The sequence below is a fragment of the Schistocerca cancellata genome, chromosome 3, assembly GCF_023864275.1.
Source record: "Schistocerca cancellata isolate TAMUIC-IGC-003103 chromosome 3, iqSchCanc2.1, whole genome shotgun sequence".
In the NCBI taxonomy this organism is placed as follows: domain Eukaryota; kingdom Metazoa; phylum Arthropoda; class Insecta; order Orthoptera; family Acrididae; genus Schistocerca; species Schistocerca cancellata.
In genome coordinates, this window is record NC_064628.1 from 66,561,692 (window position 1) to 66,581,620 (window position 19,929).

At 45.2% G+C, this 19,929-nt stretch overlaps 1 protein-coding gene across 1 annotated transcript in view; it reads left to right on the top strand.

The window, feature by feature from the left end:
* The window catches only part of LOC126176099 (thioredoxin domain-containing protein 3 homolog), a gene marked incomplete at its 3' end in the record, with an annotated part of 221,543 nt that overhangs the window by 71,840 nt on the left and 129,774 nt on the right, over positions 1–19,929 (top strand). The window contains exon 4 of the mRNA XM_049923236.1: positions 1,305–1,376. Within this exon, the coding sequence (XP_049779193.1) occupies positions 1,305–1,376 (72 nt within the window). The remainder of the gene's footprint in view (positions 1–1,304; positions 1,377–19,929) is intronic.

Below are 19,929 nucleotides of genomic sequence, written 5' to 3' on the forward strand. Positions count from 1 at the left end.
ATACGGTTCACGCCCACGCTGTCGCGGCATGCTACCAGTGTTAAAGACTGCGATGGAGCTCCGTATGCCACGGCAAACTGGCTGACACTGACGGCGGCGGTGCACAAATGCTGCGCAGCTAGCGCCATTCGACGGCCAACACCGCGGTTCCTGGTGTGTCCGCTGTGCCGTGCGTGTGATCATTGCTTGTACAGCCCTCTCGCAGTGTCCGGAGCAAGTATGGTGGGTCTGACACACCGGTGTGAATGTGTTCTTTTTTCCATTTCCAGGAGTGTAGATGCAGCTGAACAAGAAGCACACCCGAGCTATCTGAATTCAACCTAACAAAGAATTAGCATTTAATGTGAACGTGGCTGGGATTGAACGCCGGGTCATGTGCTCAGGAAGTGAAATAGACGTTCAGAAGAGACCGATGACGAAAGAAATTTCTTCCCGAATAAGACAGTTTTATAATATTTAGAGAAGAACGTTTGTGGTTCAAATTTAACGAAATAGCAAGTAAGGTTCCTTTGAAGGAATTGGAAATTTACGGGGAGGGAAGGAGATTTGAAGCAGTCACCGAGAGGAGAGAAGGTTTGGAGCAACCATAGTAGAACCCAGGCAGCCGCCTCGTAAGAGCTGCTCACAGCAGCCAGAACACTTTAGGAAGATGAAGTAGAAGATGAAGCACCAAAGGTGCCTGCGTAACAGTAGAAGAACCCACCGACACCAAGAGACGCTGCAGGATGTCTTCTGTGCTCACCATTGTGATGCTTCTGACTGGCTGCAACGAGGGTCTCTCACGGAACGCCATGGAGCTGCAGTTCCGGAGACCCTGAACGGACCCGGCAGGCAGGATACCGGGACTTGTCCTAGAGTGTTGCGAGCAGAACGTATAGAAAGAGAAGACCACACCAGCCGCTTGAGCCTGATAAGGAACACCATTAGCCCATCTGTGCACGGATCTCTGTCTCCTGGACTCCACTTTCCGAATGGTGCAGACGAACACAACCTGCAGAGTAGGGTGTATGTGGAAAAGAAATACTGGAAAAAGCCTTCTCTTTTTTAATGGAGCATCTGTTGGGACTGACTTTGGCACTGATGTTGGCACCGATGTTTTCAAACATACGTTTTTGATAATAACAAAAATACGATTGCAATTTGAGGACGTCTGAAACTCAAACTAGGTAAGTTTTACTACAGTGGAGTGCTAGCGTATCTAGGGTTTATTATTGAATAACGTATTCAGGGAATACCGTTCGCAGGTTGCGTTCTCAGTCGACACAGGAGATAAGACATTTTTATGCGTATTTGTTTTCTTACAGGCTAAGGCGGACGGCATCGAGTGTCTGAAACGCTTCCGGAATAAGAGCGAACCCACGTGGATGTTTATCGGGGTAAGTATGCGTTTTCTTCCTTTCCTTACTAATTTTTCACATCAGTCGCTACCTGAATTTATGCGTAGCCTTTACATCACACTGACTGGAACTGATAATGACAACTAGCAAAACAGCAAGTCGCAATTTAATTTAACTGCCGATCGTTCCTCTACTACTACACTTTAAGGGTCAGCATTTCCTGACGTTTGTTTTCATCCAAGAGTATCTGACATTATTTTCTTATTTCTTTTCAGAGCATTTACATCAGGGAATGTCTGTCCTTCATCCTTCTTGAAATTAAATAATTATATTACGTAAATTCTCACTATCACATTATTGTCCCCATCGAGTTCATCACTGAACACATATTTTTAGAGGGGCTACACATTGGCAACTCGTCCTAATGCCCATCTCGAAACAGTTGAAGTGATATTCCGAAATTAGCCATCCGTCACGATTCTTACAAGATTCCTTCTTAGTGGAAAACAGTGGGGCAGGAAAGGCCCTGTGTCGGGTCTGCTGACCAGCCACGAAATGTCAGGAGACAGCGCCTTGTGGTGTGTCAGTGACAAACTGTCTAATCCGAAGTTACCTGCATTCAATGCCGCTGGCCACCCACTTTGACTTTCACAGCTTATCTGCGCATCACGTAACAGGGGCTCATGGTGCGGGTCAAATTTCAGTTCTTACCCAAGGGTGACGTCGGCTGCGATCATGAATCTTCAACAGGTCCAGAGCTATTTTCGATATACTGGGCCGCAAGAGGGAGAGAACACTTTAAGACAGCACCGTGAATATATCTGAACTCCACTGATGTATCTGGCTGGACTTTCTGCTGCATATAAATGATCTTTCATCAGTAACATCATGTCCGAAATTATTTTTCTTTGCAATTAGTAAGAACATTGTGATAGACACCAAATCATATTTAGTTTAGAAAGAAATTGTCGTTTATATTACTGAATGATTTCTAAACATTCCAGTGGTATTCAGTTAAAAAAAATTAATGTGCAGTTTAGTAGCTACGAGAGGTACCAAACCAACATTTGTATGAGTACATGCAGGCAGCAAAGATCGATGGTGCTAAATTCTTGGGATAAAACTTAATAGTACCAAAATTCAGGCAATGCTGAAACGTTTACGCAAATCTTAGTTTCCAGTGCGACTGTTATGAGACACGGTCGATATAGAAATAATGACCCTGCTTCACTCTGCTTACTTTCGTTTTATAATGCCGTAGTACGATATCACATTTTGGAGTGACTCTTCAAACCAAGGTCTTGTTTCCTGGGTGAAAAATATGTTATAAGAATTATCTGTAAAGTAAATACAAGAAAATCTTGCAGAAGCATGTTCAAGGAAACGGACGTCTAAACCACTGCTTCTCAGCATATTTATTCGTTAATGAAATACACTCCTGGAAATTGAAATAAGAACACCGTGAATTCATTGTCCCAGGAAGGGGAAACTTTATTGACACATTCCTGGGGTCAGATACATCACATGATCACACTGACAGAACCACAGGCACATAGACACAGGCAACAGAGCATGCACAATGTCGGCACTAGTACAGTGTATATCCACCTTTCGCAGCAATGCAGGCTGCTATTCTCCCATGGAGACGATCGTAGAGATGCTGGATGTAGTCCTGTGGAACGGCTTGCCATGCCATTTCCACCTGGCGCCTCAGTTGGACCAGCGTTCGTGCTGGACGTGCAGACCGCGTGAGACGACGCTTCATCCAGTCCCAAACATGCTCAATGGGGGACAGATCCGGAGATCTTGCTGGCCAGGGTAGCTGACTTACACCTTCTAGAGCACGTTGGGTGGCACGGGATACATGCGGACGTGCATTGTCCTGTTGGAACAGCAAGTTCCCTTGCCGGTCTAGGAATGGTAGAACGATGGGTTCGATGACGGTTTGGATGTACCGTGCACTATTCAGTGTCCCCTCGACGATCACCAGTGGTGTACGGCCAGTGTAGGAGATCGCTCCCCACACCATGATGCCGGGTGTTGGCCCTGTGTGCCTCGGTCGTATGCAGTCCTGATTGTGGCGCTCACCTGCACGGCGCCAAACACGCATACGACCATCATTGGCACCGAGGCAGAAGCGACTCTCATCGCTGAAGACGACACGTCTCCATTCGCCCCTCCATTCACGCCTGTCGCGACACCACTGGAGGCGGGCTGCACGATGTTGGGGCGTGAGCGGAAGACGGCCTAACGGTGTGCGGGACCGTAGCCCAGCTTCATGGAGACGGTTGCGAATGGTCCTCGCCGATACCCCAGGAGCAACAGTGTCCCTAATTTGCTGGGAAGTGGCGGTGCGGTCCCCTACGGCACTGCGTAGGATCCTACGGTCTTGGCGTGCATCCGTGCGTCGCTGCGGTCCGGTCCCAGGTCGACGGGCAGTGCACCTTCCGCCGACCACTGGCGACAACATCGATGTACTGTGGAGACCTCACGCCCCACGTGTTGAGCAATTCGGCGGTACGTCCACCCGGCCTCCCGCATGCCCACTATACGCCCTCGCTCAAAGTCCGTCAACTACACATACGGTTCACGTCCACGCTGTCGCGGCATGCTACCAGTGTTAAAGACTGCGATGGAGCTCCGTATGCCACGGCAAACTGGCTGACTCTGACGGTGGCGGTGCACAAATGCTGCGCAGCTAGCGCCATTCGACGGCCAACACCGCGGTTCCTGGTGTGTCCGCTGTGCCGTGCGTGTGATCATTGCTTGTACAGCCCTCTCGCAGTGTCCGGAGCAAGTATGGTGGGTCTGACACACCGGTGTCAACGTGTTCTTTTTTCCATTTCCAGGAGTGTATATCGTATGTAATATTACTCCATTTCTGTGGCTATATTGTCCGTACTCGCTGCACAATTATTTGAGGTATTCCAGGCTCATCTTTGTAAGTACTAAAAATGCTGTTATTTCAGCATATACGTTTCATTTCATTAGTTTAAAACTTCAAAGTGTAATTTTTGTCTGGTTTTCGCTTGCATTTGGATGTGTCTTATGCACGCAGAAGTAGGTCGAAAACACCACTGCCAAACGCAGGAAAATGTGCATGAAGACACTTCCGGATGTAAGTGGAACTCGGACAAACTTCCGCTACTGACTATGTTTCAAATAAATAAAACGAAACAGGGATGGTAAGATAAATACCCATTTTTAGTAGTTGCAAAGACGGTCACGAATTACCTTAAATAAATAAGAAATACTGCGGTTGGAACTTAAATAGTGGCAACTATTTATTCACAACCGATACAAAAGAATTACGTGTTTGCACATGTTACTGTCCTTCAAAGTAGTCACCAGCGTTGTGTAGAACCCTTTGCCAGCGATGTGGAAGGCGTAGTATACCGTTAGCAGAGCCTTTTCTGTTGATGGTGCGAATGGAGATGTCTACTGCCTGTCGAATCTCTGGAACCGTTCTGAAGCGAATGCCACGAAGTGGTTCCTTCAACTTCGGAATCAAATCAAAGTCGCAAGGACATGAGTCCGGGGAGTATGGTGGATGGTACAGCACGTCCCAGTCCTATCGACCGAACAGAGCAACCACAGCTTGCGCTGTATGCGCTCGGGCATTGTCGTGCAAAACGATGGGTGGGTTGCGCAGAAAGTGTCGCCGTTTCTTTCACAAAGATAGTCGAAGGTTTTTTTTTGTGGTTTTAGGGCGCACAACTTCAGTGGTCATTAGCGCCCAGACTACGTTAGGAATGCACCGTCAGGCACAAGTTTAAAACAGCAACTAAAAGGGAAAACACGATAAAAGACAGACTGACAGGCATAGGATTAAAAAAAACAGCGTAATGAAAGGTCCTTAGAGAGGTTGGTCAAGTTGATAAAATGAAGAACGCGAGCAGCTGCTCGTGGGTCATCCGCTAAAATGGCATCTAGACTACATGGCAGGCCAAGATCAAGACGCAGTATGTTAAAATCCGGGCAGGATGTTAAAATGTGGCGGACCGTCAGCAATTGCCCACATGGGCAGAACGTCGCTGGCGCAGCCGTCAGCAGATGGCGATGGCTGAACCGGCAGTGTCCAATTCGTAACCGGGCCAAAACGACCTCATCCCGCCGAGAAGGGCGGGAGGAGGACGTCCAAGCCACAGAAAGATGTTTCAAGGCCCGAAGCTTGTTGTCTGTAAGTGCAGCCCAATCGGTATGCCACAGCGATAAAATGCGCCGACAAATGACCCTGCTACAATCTGACGAAGGGACACAACAAGAAGCTGTCCGAGGCTGGAGGACCGCAGCCTTGGCCGCGGCATCTGCAGCTTCGTTCCCAGGGAGACCGACATGGCCAGGAACCCACATAAAGCTAATCGGAGAACCGACGTCCACCAGCTGCTGAAGAGAGCGTTGGATCCGGTGCACGAAAGGGTGAACTGGATACGGGTCACTGAGGCTCTGGATGGCGCTCAGGGAATCGGAGCAGATGACATAAGCAGAATGTCGGTGGCGGAAGATGTAAAGAACAGCCTGGTAGAGGGCAAAGAGCTCAGCTGTGAAGACCGAACAATGGCCATGGAGCCGGTATTTGAAACTTTGTGCCCCGACAATAAAAGAACACCCGACCCCGTCATTGGTCTTAGAGCCATCTGTATAAATGAAGGTCATATTAATGAACTTCGAACGAAGTTCGACAAAACGGGAGTGGTAGACCGAACCGGGGTAACCTCCTTTGGGAGCGAGTTGAGGTCAAGGTGAACGCGAACCTGAGCCTGGAGCCAAGGTGGCGTGTGGCCCTCGCCCACTCGAAAGGTTGCAGGGAGTGAAAAATTAAGGTGTTGAAGGAGGCGACGAAAGCGAACTCCAGCGGATAGCAGGGCAGAGACATACAACCCGTATTGACGGTCGAGCGAGTCGTCAAAAAAGGAACGATAAGACGGGTGGTCGGGCATTGACAGTAGCCGACAGGCATACCGACAAAGCAGTATATCGCGCCGGTAGGTGAGTGGCAATTCACCAGCGTCAGCATGAAGACTCTCGACGGGACTAGTATAAAACGCTCCGATCGCAAGACGTAAACCCCGATGTTGTATGGAGTTGAGGCGGCGTAAGATGGATGGCCGTGCAGAGGAGTATACGAAGCTCCCATAATCCAGCTTGGAGCGGACGATCGACCGATGTAGACGAAGTAGGACGGTTCGATCCGCTCCCCACGACATACCACTGAGAACACGGAGGACATTTAGAGAACGGGTACAACGGGCAGCCAAATATGACACATGTGGAGACCAGCTAAGTTTCCTGTCAAATGTAAGACCTAAAAATTTTGTTGTCTCCACGAATGGGAGAGCAACGGGACCGAGTCGTAAGGACGGTGGGAGAAACTCTTTGTAGCGCCAGAAGTTAATACAGACCGTCTTCTCGGCAGAAAAACGGAAGCCATTGGCGACACTCCAGGAGTAGAGACGATCAAGAGAACGCTGAAGACAGCGCTCCAGGAAACATGTACGCTGAGCGCTGCAATAGATGGTAAAATCGTCCACGAAAAGGGAGCCCGATACAGCAGCTGGGAGGCAATCCATTATTGGATTGATCGCGATGGCGAAGAGAGCGACGCTCAAAACTGAGCACTGTGGCACCCCATTCTCCTGACAAAAGGTGTCTGACAGGACAGAACCCACACGTACCCTGAACTGTCGATCCATTAAAAAGGAACGAATAAAAAGAGGGAGGCGACCGCGAAGGCCCCTTGTATGCATGGTGCGGAGAATGCCCGCCCTCCAACAGGTGTCGTAAGCCTTCTCCAAATCAAAGAACACAGCTGCGGTCGGGCGCTTCCGCAAGAAGTTATTCATAATGAAGGTCGACAAGGTAACCAGATGGTCAACAGCAGAGCGGCGCCTACGAAATCCACATTGTACATTGGTAAGGAGGCGTCGAGACTCGAGCAGCCAAACCAAACGAGAGTTAACCATTCGCTCCATCACTTTACAGACACAGCTGGTAAGCGAGATGGGTCGATGACTGGAAGGCAAGTGCTTGTCCTTCCCCGGCTTAGGAATCGGGACACTGCTCCAGAACCCCAGTATGGTGAAAGTTATGGTGATTCACGTATACGGCTGTGATGGTGTTATCCTAACGTATCACGTTCTTCCACGGCAGACCGTCAGTGTACAGTATTATTGCTCCTTTTTGAAGCATCACCTGCTACCAGCTTTGAGAAAGAAGTGGCGACACTTTCTGCGCAACCCACCCATCATTTTGCACGACAATGCCCGAGCGCATACAGCGCAAGCTGTGGTTGCTCTGTTCGGTCGATAGGACTGGGACGTGCTGTACCATCAACCATACTCCCCGGACTCATGTCCTTGCGACTTTGATTTGATTCCGAAGTTGAAGGAACCACTTCGTGGCATTCGCTTCAGAACAGGCAGTAGACCTCTGCATTCGAACCATCAACAGAAAGGGCTCTGCTAACGGTATACTACGCCTTCCACATCGCTGGCAAAGGGTTCTACACAACGCTGGTGACTACTTTGAAGGACAGTAACATGTGCAAACATGTAATTCTTTTGTATCGGTTGTGGATAAATAGTTGCCATTATTTAAGTTCCAACCCTCGTATATCTCTCTTGCAACCATCAGCTTATTTTACGGATTCAGTTCTAGGAATAAAGATCACTTAATATCGCTCACTTTGGTGCAGAAAGGTGTCCAGTCCATTATTCAGGAACACACATTTTGAGTAGTTTGACAGCAATCATAAAAAGCTTACCTACTAACAAAGTACACTTTTAGACGAGCTTAAACGATTTATCGGTGGTCAGTTCCTTCCACTGCATTGATGAATTTCTCACCAGAATCAATTGTTGTACTTATTGTCAAACATTTCTCGTAACATGAAAGCTACGTAACACCTGACTTCAGGTCAGCATCAGTGCTGTTACGTGAACTTGCACACTGTGTTTGTTTTTGACAATGCTTGCCTATAAGAGCCTTGGAATCACATGATGCACTTTAGTGTATATACATTTAAATGTTGTAGTAACTTTGTAATCAGTGTGGAAGTGTGTAGAAGTTTTGATTTTCCTCCCGTCTTTGAGGACCATATCACTTTGGCTCTACAAAACAACATTAGAATATTAATTCTTTTCTAAATAGTATTGTGTCTCCACAGTATGGGACTACGGAACAAACGTGTATACGATCTTATGTAATCTATGTTTAACAAAAGGACTGATTCCTCTACAAAAGGCTAGGAAAGCAGGCGGTATTCTGTTGGGTACCAAAATGCCCGCTTCTACATCGTCACTTACATCTTCATTATAGCTTCACAATTCATCTTACATTGTATGACTGAGGGTGCTTGTACTATTACCATTTTCCCCCTTCATAGCTCACTGTTCGTGGGAAGAACATCTACTGGTAAGCCTCCACAGAATCTCAAATTTCTCTGATTTTACCACCACAGCTGTTTCACGAGATAGATGTTGGAGAAAGAAAAATACTGCTTTCCTCTTCTTGGCACATCTGAACTGTGGTGTATGCCGTTCTCTTGTTGCGACTTCTCTTCTGAACCAGACGCTGAAGCATGCGGCATTGGGCGGGAGAGTGACCGGAAGTGATGGTCAACAAGTTGCGTACAGTGCACCCACCTATCAGACCAAGGCGTAGGTCCTTCGAGCAACTGGCCTGGAACAAAATTCTGTAAACGAGTCTTTAAATTAAACAGAGCACAGTTCCTTTTTCAGCTAAAAGGCCTATCGGTATTTAGTGGCAATGCTATAATAGAACATCCAGCTTGTAATTGAGGGGGACACTTGTGTTTTGGGAATGTTGACACCAAATAAGTTAAACGGATATTCAACATTTATCTCTCGTCACAACTCCTGCTACTAAGCTTTAGGTTCCTCAAACTAGATTAAACAGTTTCTGAAACTGTCAAGATTTATAGCTCTTTTTATATTTTACGAACGTGTTTGTGTACGTATCGTTTTTCAAGGGTTTCGCTATTCTGCTGTTCTTTTTGATAGGTTTATTGCACTACATTTTTTTTTTACTTATTCGAAATTATCACTAATTATGGGACCGGGCCAGCAACAACTATGCTACCGCTCATCAAGTTTTACTTATAATTAAAATAAGACTAACATAATTTTTATTAAGAAAACATAATGATGCTGAATAGCATTATGCGATGATGTCTTTCTGATATGAGCTGGTGATGATTTGAAGGGGGGCTTAGTAAATTCTGGTTGAAAGGTTTGCCTAAGTATGTCGGATTGGGGAGGATATTATAGGCAGCTGGTGAAAGTGCAAGAGGAAAGGCAGGCGAGATGTAGGTGTTGGGAGATAAATAAGACCTGTAAGAAAGTGTAAAGATACGTTTAAGGAATGAAAGGTGTGTCATCGCACAAAAGCATATGCCAAACAAGGCCTAGGGTATTTAGTACACCAGTACCATCAAAGAACATTCCAATAACTGTCGCCGACAGTACGCAAGAAGAATAATTTTCATTAGAACCATTTTTCTAATTTTATCCTCGTCGACATTAGCCAATGTGCACGCTGCAAAAGTAATATGTTTGTTGACTCACTATGGAACGAACCCGTTACGTCGCTTAAACTGTTAAGGTTAATACAGGGTATCAAAGTAAAACGGGACCGGAAAATATTTACAATAACATTGACATATACTGATGTTTGTTATTGAACTTCACAGAGGATGCTGGATATGGCCACCGTTTCGCGCCATATGTTGCAGACTGCTGGAAGTTTTGTCAAAACACTTCCAGTCTTTAAGATTTAGCTTTCTTGAGGCATTATCCGAACGTGTAGCGCATCTGTAAAGGAAATAAGAGACAAGTTAGCACTTGCGTCTGAAATCGTAATAGGTCAGTACCCTTTCGAAAGCTTAACAGAAATGTTCAGGGAACTTAAAATGGACGACGTTGTTAATGAGAATGTATATATTTAGAGCGCTAGTATTCTGGGAAAACTGTTGTATTTACGGAGATGTAGATTACCTGTCAAATACATAAGGAAAAATGAATAATTCTTGTTGCAGAAAGACGAAGAGAATCTGTGGTGCTCGAACTTTTAACAATTTGATAGCAGTGTATCTTTCGTTACGTTACTTTTACGTGACTGGAAGAGGTGCATATGGCTCCAGTCTGTAAGAAGGGTAGCAATACCGACACACAGAGCTATATATATATATATATATATATAATCACACTGATGTCAGTTTCTTTCAGAATTACGCGACATATATTGTCCTCGCAGGCGATAAATTTTTTGGAGGCAGAATAACTCCTATGTAAGAATCAAAATGGGTTCTGCCAGCACCAGCTTGCCCTGTTCATTCATGAGATCCACGAGGGAGTAGATGGCGGAATTCATGCTATTACCGTGTCTCTCGACTTCCAGAGAGTCTACGATAGAGTTCGGCACTATCAACGACTAAACAAAATCAATGCATATTGAGTATCCTAGGAGATACGAGATTCACTTGAAGATTTCCTTGTGAACAGGACCTTATATGTTGGCCGTAATGCAGAATCCTCTCAGAAGTAAAGATAATTCTGGCTTAAGCCAAAGAAGCCTGATAGGTCAGCTTCTGCGCGTGATATGTGTGAATGAAGTGGCTGCAAGAGAGTAACTAGGCTCGGGCGAGCGCTAACGTGGAGGTTGATGGATCCATGACGCTGGAAATAAAGATATGAAAAAAAAAGAATAATTAGTAAAATGGAGCTGTCAAGCAAAGTCTTAGCGTATATTAAAATATTCGAAGTTGGTTTGGATATCACTTACCTAAAGTAATGCGAATCATTTAGTCAAAATTAACTAGCAGACATCGACGTGTCCTGTGCGCGACGTAACACGAGGAGTTAAAGATCACACAAATGTTACGTTAATTGAATGTCAAGTACTTTAAATTTATTGATACTTTCAATGTAAATGCTCTTTGCACTCAAAAATTGAAAGCTAAGTTTTGTAGCGACCGCAAAAAACAACTGAATGTCAGCCAAAAGTCACACACAGTTCTTCGACTTCTGTAGGAGCAGCTGCTTCAGTCAGTGACTGCTCCGAGGGTCTTCTTGCAGTGAACGATTAATACATGTGGCAGGTTAGTGGTACACAACGGCGTGAGAAGCCAAGCGCAAATGATACGCACTGCAGTATATTACTTATCGCGGAAATGAAACAAAGCAAAAGCAACGACGACAACAGTGTCCGGCCTATTGCGCAGGACATTTTGTCGCCGAAGTTAGTAGAGAGGAGAATCAACGCATTAGCACCTCGAATTCCAGCGATTCAGAGCCAGGCAGACAAGATCCCAAGGAAATGCGGGCGCGCTGTATCACAACTGCGAAAACGAGATGCATTGTCACAGAACGGAAAGCTGACAAATAAACAGCGAATTTTGAAGTACGTCTATAATAGTTAAAACTCCTGTTGAAATGTACTATTTTTTATGATCCGTGCATGGGAAATGTCTGTTTCGAGGCATAATGGTTCAAATGGACTTAACTTCTGAGGTCATTAGTCCCCTAGAACTTAGAACTACTTAAACCTAACTAACCTAAGGACATCACACACGTCCATGCCCGAGGCAGGATACGATCCTGCGGCCGTAGCGGTCGCGCGGTTCCAGACTGTAGCGCCTAGAACCGCTCGGCCTCTCCGCCCGGCGCATAATGATGACACAATCGACTTGTCTAACAAATTCTATACAAGCGAATACAGAGACAGGCATAAACAATTTCTACTCTTCCGATTTCCTGCAATTACAAGATTTATGTAATTCATATTTGTACAACAGAAAGTGCCTCAGGCGCATCGCGAAAAAAGTGTTTGGATCACGGTTTGCAAAATCAGATTACACTGAATATAACTGCCGTGTCAAATATCTCCATATTCATTATATATATACAGGGTGGTCCACTGATCGTGACCGCGCCAAATATCTCACGTTTTAAGCGTCAAACGAAAAAACTACAAAGAACGAAACTTGCCTAGCTTGAAGGGGGAAACCAGATGGCGCTATGGTTGGCCCGCTAGATGGCGCTGCCATAGGCTAAACGGGTATCAACTGCGTTTTCTTAAACAGGAACCCCCATTTTTTATTACATATTCGTGTTGTACGTAAAGAAATATGAATGATTTAGTTGGAACACTTTTTTCGCTTTGCGATGGATGGCGCTGTAATAGTCACAAACGTATGGCTCACAATTTTACACGAACATTTGGTAACAGGCAGGTTTTTTAAATTAAAATACACAACATAGGTACGTTTGAACATTTTATTTGGGTTGTTCCAATGTCATACATGTACCTTTGTGAACTTATCATTTATGAGAAAGGATGCTGTTACATCGTGATTACCTGTAAATACCACATTAATGCAGTAAATGCTCAAAATGATGTCCGTAAACCTCAATGCATTTGGCAATACGTGTAACGACATTCCTTTCAACAGTGAGTAGTTCGCCTTCCGTAATGTTCGCACACGCGTTGACAATGCGCTAACGCATGTTGTCAGGCGTTGTCCGTGGATCACGATAGCAAATATCATTCAACGTTCCACCCAGAAAGAAATCCGGGAACGTCAGATCCGGTGAACGTGTGAGCCATGGTATGGTGCTTTGACGACCAATCCACTTGTCATGAAATATGCTATTCAGTACCGCTTCAAACGCACGCGAGCTATGTGCCGGACATCCATCATGTTGGAAGTACATCGCCATTCTGTCATGCAGTGAAACATCTTGTAGTAACATCGGTAGAACATTATGTAGCAAATCAACATACATTGCACCATGTAGATTGCCATCGATAAAATGGGGGCCAGTTATCCTTCTTCCCGTAATGCCGCACCATACATTAACCCGCCGAGGTCGCTGATGTTTCTCTTGTTGCAGCCATCGTGGATTTTCCGTTGCCCAATAGTGCATATTATGCCGGTTTACGTTACCGCTGATGGTGAATGACGCTTCGTCGGTAAATAGAACGCGTGCAAAAAATCTGTCATCGTCCCGTACTTTCTCTTGTGCACAGTGGCAGAACTGTACACGGCGTTCAAAGTCGTCGCCATGCAATTCCTGGTGCATAGAAATATGGTACGGGTGCAATCGATGTTGATGTAGCATTCTTAACACCGACGTTTTTGGGATTCCCGATTCTCGCGCAGTTCGTCTGCTACTGATGTGCGGATTAGCCGCGACAGCAGCTAAAACACCTACTTGGGCATCATCATTTGTTGCAGGTCGTGGTTGACGTTTCACATGTGGCTGAACACTTCCTGTTTCCTTAAATAACGTAACTATGCGGCGAAAGGTCCGGACACTTGGATGATGTCGTCCAGGATACCGAGCAGCATACATAGCACACGCCCTTTGGGCATTTTGATCACAATAGCCATACATCAACACGATATCGACCTTTTCCGCAATTGGTAAACGGTCCATATTAACACGGGTAATGTATCACGAAGCAAATACCGTCCGCACTGGCGGAATGTTACGTGATAACACGTACTTATACGTTTGTGACTATTATAGCGCCATCTGTCACAAAGTGAAAAACGTGGTCCAACTAAAACATTCATATTTTTTTACGTAGTACACGAATAAGTAATAAAAAATGGGGTTTCCTATTTTAAAAAACGCAGTTGATATCCGTTTGACCTATGGCAGCGCCATCTAGCGGGCCCCGTTTGACCTATGGCAGCGCCATCTAGCGGGCCAACCACAGCACCATCTGGTTTCCCCCTTGAAGCAAGACGAGATTCGTTCTTTGTTGTTTTCTCGTTTGATGCTTGTTTCGTGAGATATTTGGCCCGGTCACTATCAATGGACCACCCTGTATACCTAGTATTTATATTGAGCGTCAGCCCAAAGATGCATGCCGGCCGCGGTGGTCTAGCGGTTCTAGGCGCTCAGTCCGGGATCGCGCGACTGCTACGGTCGCAGGTTCGAATCCTGCCTCGGGCATGGATGTGTGTGATGTCCTTAGGTTAGTTAGGTTTAAGTAGTTCTAAGTTCTAGGGGACTGATGACCACAGATGTTTAGTCCCATAGTGCTCAGAGCCATTTGAACCATTTTTGAACCCAAAGATGCAGTCGAGCGATTTGAATGGCACGAATTCGCGGAACTCACAGATATTTGTTGATGGTTTACCTTCTGACTGCCATCAGCGCGCCTTGTTCTTACTGCATTTCACGGCTTTCCTAAGATTTTACAAACTGTGAATGGAAACATCCGTGTTGCTCGCCATTCGTCTCACCTCAGACATGCTGAGCAACGGCATGGACTGCTGCAGGGACCCTTGTATTGTTAAGAACTGTGCCATGTCGCTATTTGTTGTTGACTGCAAGAGACTATGCGGAAAATAATAAACACATAATTAATGGAACTATCCAGCAATAACAGCAGGAGCGTAACCAGAAGGGGTCCGCCCTCGTGATCTCGCGGTAGCGTACTCGCTTCCCGAGCACGGGGTTCCGGGTTCGATTCCCGGCGGGGTCAGGGATTTTTCCTGCCTCGAGATGACTGGGTGTTGTTGTGTCGTCTTCATCATCATCATTCATCCCCATTACGGTCGGAGGAAGGCAACGGCAAACCACCTCCATTAGGACCTTGCCTAGTAAGGCGGTGCGGGTCTCCCGCATCGTTCCCCTACGCTCTGTAAAGAAGCATGGGACTTCATTTTCATTTAACCAGAAGGGGCCATGGCGATTCCTCCAGGATAAGGTTCCCATGTCACTCGAAGGAAAGAAAGCAAAAATTAAAATGAAATGAAGAAGTGGAAAAACAGTTGTAAAATAGTTCAATTAAGGGAAGGCTTTCGCGGCGTTAAAACTATAAAATATTGATTTGGAAGTCATTCTGAAGTAAAGATATGCGAATTATCTACCTCGTTTACCCACGTCAAAGATCAGTTTACATTAGGCTCCAAGATCAGTTAAATGAATTTATAGTACGACAGGGACTAGCTGCGAACAAGTGTTCGCGCCAAAGCTGTGGTGGAGCATTCAGCATGAGTGGCGTATACAATGGCGCGTAAAAAATAATCGAGTAATGATTTAAAATTAGCCTTTAAAACTGCTGCAGAGGCAAGGGGTTATTCAAGAAACAGTCCTGTATTTCGAAACGGTTGAGTAAATCTACAAGTTATTGGCCACCTACGATGATATGATTCAAAAACCTGTCCTGTGAACATTTCCAAAGTAAAGCCAGAGACAAATCTGTTGGAACATACGAAACGATTTACGCACGTACAGAGATATTCATTAATATTCTTAATTCTCTGTTGAACATAATTCGTAAGAGTAAGAAATCCAACGAACGAAGTGTAGCAAAAGGTCTTAAAGGTTCAGAGGATCAGTACAGCGCTTAACGCCTTGCAGTCTCAGAGTATGGACGTTGTAGTTGCGTATGAGCTCTTACAAGGGAACCTCCCCATCGCACCCCCCTCAGATTCAGTTATAAGTTGGCACAGTGGATAGGCCTTGAAAAACTGAACACAGATCAATCGAGAAAACAGGAAGAAAATGTGTGGAACTATGAAAAAATAAGTAAAATATACAATTTGAGTAGTCCATATGCAAGATGGCAACATCAAGAATGGCGCGATCTCAGGAGCGCAGTGGTCCTGTGGTTAGCGTGAGCAGCTGCGGAACGAGAGGTCATTGGTTCAAATCCTGCCTCCAGTGAAAAGTTTAATATTTTATTTTCAGTTTATGTGACAACTCTTATGTTTTCATCACTTTTTTGGGAGTGATTATCACATCCACAAGAAAACCTAAATCGGGCAAGGTAGAAGAATCTGTTTACCCATTTGCCAAGTGTACAAGTTAGGTGGGTCGACAACATATTCCTGTCATGTGACGCACATGCCTTCACCAGTGTCATATAGAATATATCAGACTTGTTTTTCTGTGGAGGAATCGGTTGACCTATGACCTTGCGATCAAATGTTTTCGGTTCCCATTGAAGACGCACGTCCTTTCGTCTAGTAATCGCACGGTTTTGCGGTGCGGTCGCAGACACTAAACTTATTACAGTGAACAGAGATTTCAATGAACGAACAGACAGATCATAACTTTGCGAAAATAAGAAATTAAAATTTTAGCTCGAGGGCGGACATGAACCGTTTACCTTTCGTTCCGCAGCTGCTCTCGCTAACCAAGGGACCACGGCGCTCTTGCACCCAGACTACCCTAGATGTTGCCTATCTTGCCCATAGACAACTCAGTTTGTATATTTTGCTTATTTTTTCATAGTTCCATACAACTTCTTCCTGTTTTCTCGATTGATTTGTGTTCAGTTTTTCAAGGCCTATCCACTGTGCCAACTTATAACTAAATCTGAGGGGGGACGTTCCCTTGTTAGTAATGGCGCTGTCAGAAGTAGAGGAAGGAAGATTAGTGTTTGACGTTCCGTAGACGATGAGGTCATTAGAGACGTAGAGTAACCTTAACCAAGTGGAGGACTGGATCTGGAAATTGACCATCCCAGCATTTGCCTCAAGCGGTATGGAGGGGGGGAGACATTAAACCTCATTGTGGGTGGGGGCAGGGGGATTTCAGTCACCGTCCTCCCGAGTGTTCCGTGTCATGTCACTGTGAAATATTGCTTGGGTGCTGTCAGAAAGCGCAGCATCGTAGGATCATGAGACAAATAACTTGCCGAAATTTTCAAAATCAGTGGAAGATTGATCGATGGGTGTGAATTGCCTAATAAACGCAATGAAGCTGTTAAGAGGTACTTGAACGACCTTCTGGAGGACTGGAGGCTGACAGATCCCGTAACTGGGTTTAAGAAACACTTTTATCCAGTGGTTGCTAACATTTATTGACAACTTAATGCCTGGTTTTAGGGAATGATATATGTTATAAATGCTTACGCAACAATAGAACAGCCGGCTGTTGTGGCAGAGCGGTTCTAGGCGCTTCATTCTGGAAGCGCGCGACTGCTACGGTCGCAGGTTCGAATCCTGCCTCGGGCATGGATGTGTGTGATGTCCTTAGGATAGTTAGGTTTAAGTAGTTCTAAGTTCTGGGGGACTGATGACCTCAGATGTTAAGTCCTATAGTGCTCAGAGCCATTTGCACCATTTTTAACAACAGAATCCCTCTTCATATCTACCTTTTGCCATGATATTTGTGATCTGTTTGCAAAACTGTTAAGGCTGATAAGAACTCTATTTAAAGCCGTCCTGATTTACCTGCCAGAATTTGCGTGATTTTTATCACACAAATACCACTCCTGTGGGCAAAGCGCTGTTCCATTGTACGTTTATTCCCAGTTAAATTTGACCTAGTGAATGTCACAAGGTATTATACCAAAATAGTTAACAGAGGTAACCCTTATATGTTAAGTCAATAACTGGTAGACTAAAAAGTTGACGTGAGTTTATCTTTGAAAGGTTGCCACCTTTGGAATTAGTTGTGTACTGGAAAATGGCCTTACAACCTGAAACCTAGATCGTACAAAAATAATAAAGGTTTCTGAAACAAGACAGAGATTATTTCGCTCAGTTAATTCAGTATACAAAGTTTCACCAAGAACCCATAGCTGGATCAATTAAAATGGTTATAGTAATAATAAAATGGTTCAAATGGCTCTGAGCACTATGGGACTTAACATCTTAGGTCATCAGTCCCCTAGAACTTAGAACTACTTAAACCTAACTAACCTAAGAACATCACACACATCCATGCCCGAGGCAGGATTCGAACCTGCGACCGTAGCAGTCCCGCGGTTCCGGACTGTAGCGCCTAGAACCGCACGGCCAACGAGGCCGGCAGTAATAATCGTTATCATTATCATCTTCACCACAAATGGTAGAAATATCGGATACTTCCGACGACTGCTGTGTATCTTCCTTACCACTAATTTTCTTTTTCTTCTTTTCCGGATGCTCATTAAAGCATCCACATTCAGCTTTCTCATTCTAGTTTTTGAACCCAGTCTGTTGTTCATTTTCATTCCTTATTTTCTGTTTCATTTCAGCTTCTTTCACCTTCTTCTTCATGGGGATGCGTACCTATTGTTCTTTCTCTTATTCTATTTCAGCGCACCATTACCCTAGTCTGCCATTACACTGTTATATTTAGAAAACAAAGTAATGCAGTGATATAATGAGTTACAGATTTTAATAACATGTTCAGAAGAACAAGAATCTGTCCTGTTTTATTTGCCTCACACACGCGCATTCCTCGGTTTAAGTGGCAGCTGTCTTCTTGTTTCTGTTTGTTACAGGAATCGGAAGAGGGCAGCATTAGAAGCCGTCATGTTTATTGCAAGTTTCAAATACTGAATTCCAACGAATAGCGTTTGTGCACGTAATCCAACTCTCCCTTAGGTGATGTCTGTGATGAGGATAAGTTAGCTAGTGAGCAGTGTTGTAAAACTAGCACAGACTAATGTAGACTACCGTAAGTGTACACAGACTACGTTATTTTTCCTAGTAGCTCTAGGCAGTTATGGTTGTATCCGCCTTACCTATACGTTAGGTGTTTTGCATACCTATCGGGCGTTACCTCATGAAGATCGCTTTCTTTACTTATGCGTTCAGCGTCTTAATAGATTCACCTAAAAACCGGAAGCAGTGAACCGTCTAGAAAGCGAGTGAGAATATCCTTCATAAAGGACCTGGTAGCCTTTGGAACATTTTTGTTCTACATTGTTGCCTGCCAGGGTAACCGAGAGTTCTAATGCGCTGCTTCCTGGACTTGAGTAGGCGCGCTGGCCCCGGATCGAATCCGCCCGGCGGACTAAAGACGAGGGGCGGTGTGCTGGCCAGTGTCTGGATGTGGTTTCTAGGTGGTTTTCCACATCCCACTAGGTATTACCAGGCTGGTCCCCACTTTCTGCCTCAGTTACACGACTCGCAGACATTTGAAACACGTTTGCACTATTCCATGGATTACACTAGACGCAGACAGTTGGGGTACACACGGTTCGTCCTGGGGTGTACGGGGTGGAGACAGGAAGGACATCCGGCCACCCCTTAAAATTACCACGCCAAATCCGATTAACCACAACAGCAGACCCGGCAAGTCGGGATTAATGCTTGGAAAGAGAGAGATAGTTGCCCTCCTGTCTGTTACTTAAGAAAAAGCAATATTTATAGTAAAATAGAAATTGAAACTTCCTGGCAGATTAAAACTGTGTGCCCGACCGAGACTCGAACTCGGGACCTTTGCCTTTCGCGGGCAAGTGCTCTACCATCTGAGCTACCGAAGCACGACTCACGCCCGGTCCTCACAGCTTTACTTCTGCCAGTATCTCGTCTCCTACCTTCCAAACTTTACAGAAGTTCTCCTGCGAACCTTGCAGAACCGGGCGTGAGTCGTGCTTCGGTAGCTCAGATGGTAGAGCACTTGCCCGCGAAAGGCAAAGGTCCCGAGTTCGAGTCTCGGTCGGGCACACAGTTTTAATCTGCCAGGAAGTTTCATATCAGCGCACACTCCGCTGCAGAGTGAAAATCTCATTCTGGAAAATAGAAATTGTCAGTGTTTAATTCAGATTTTATTCGAAAATAGTTGTTTTGTAATGTGAAACAGAGGGATGCTGCAATAAAAATAGAGAGAAA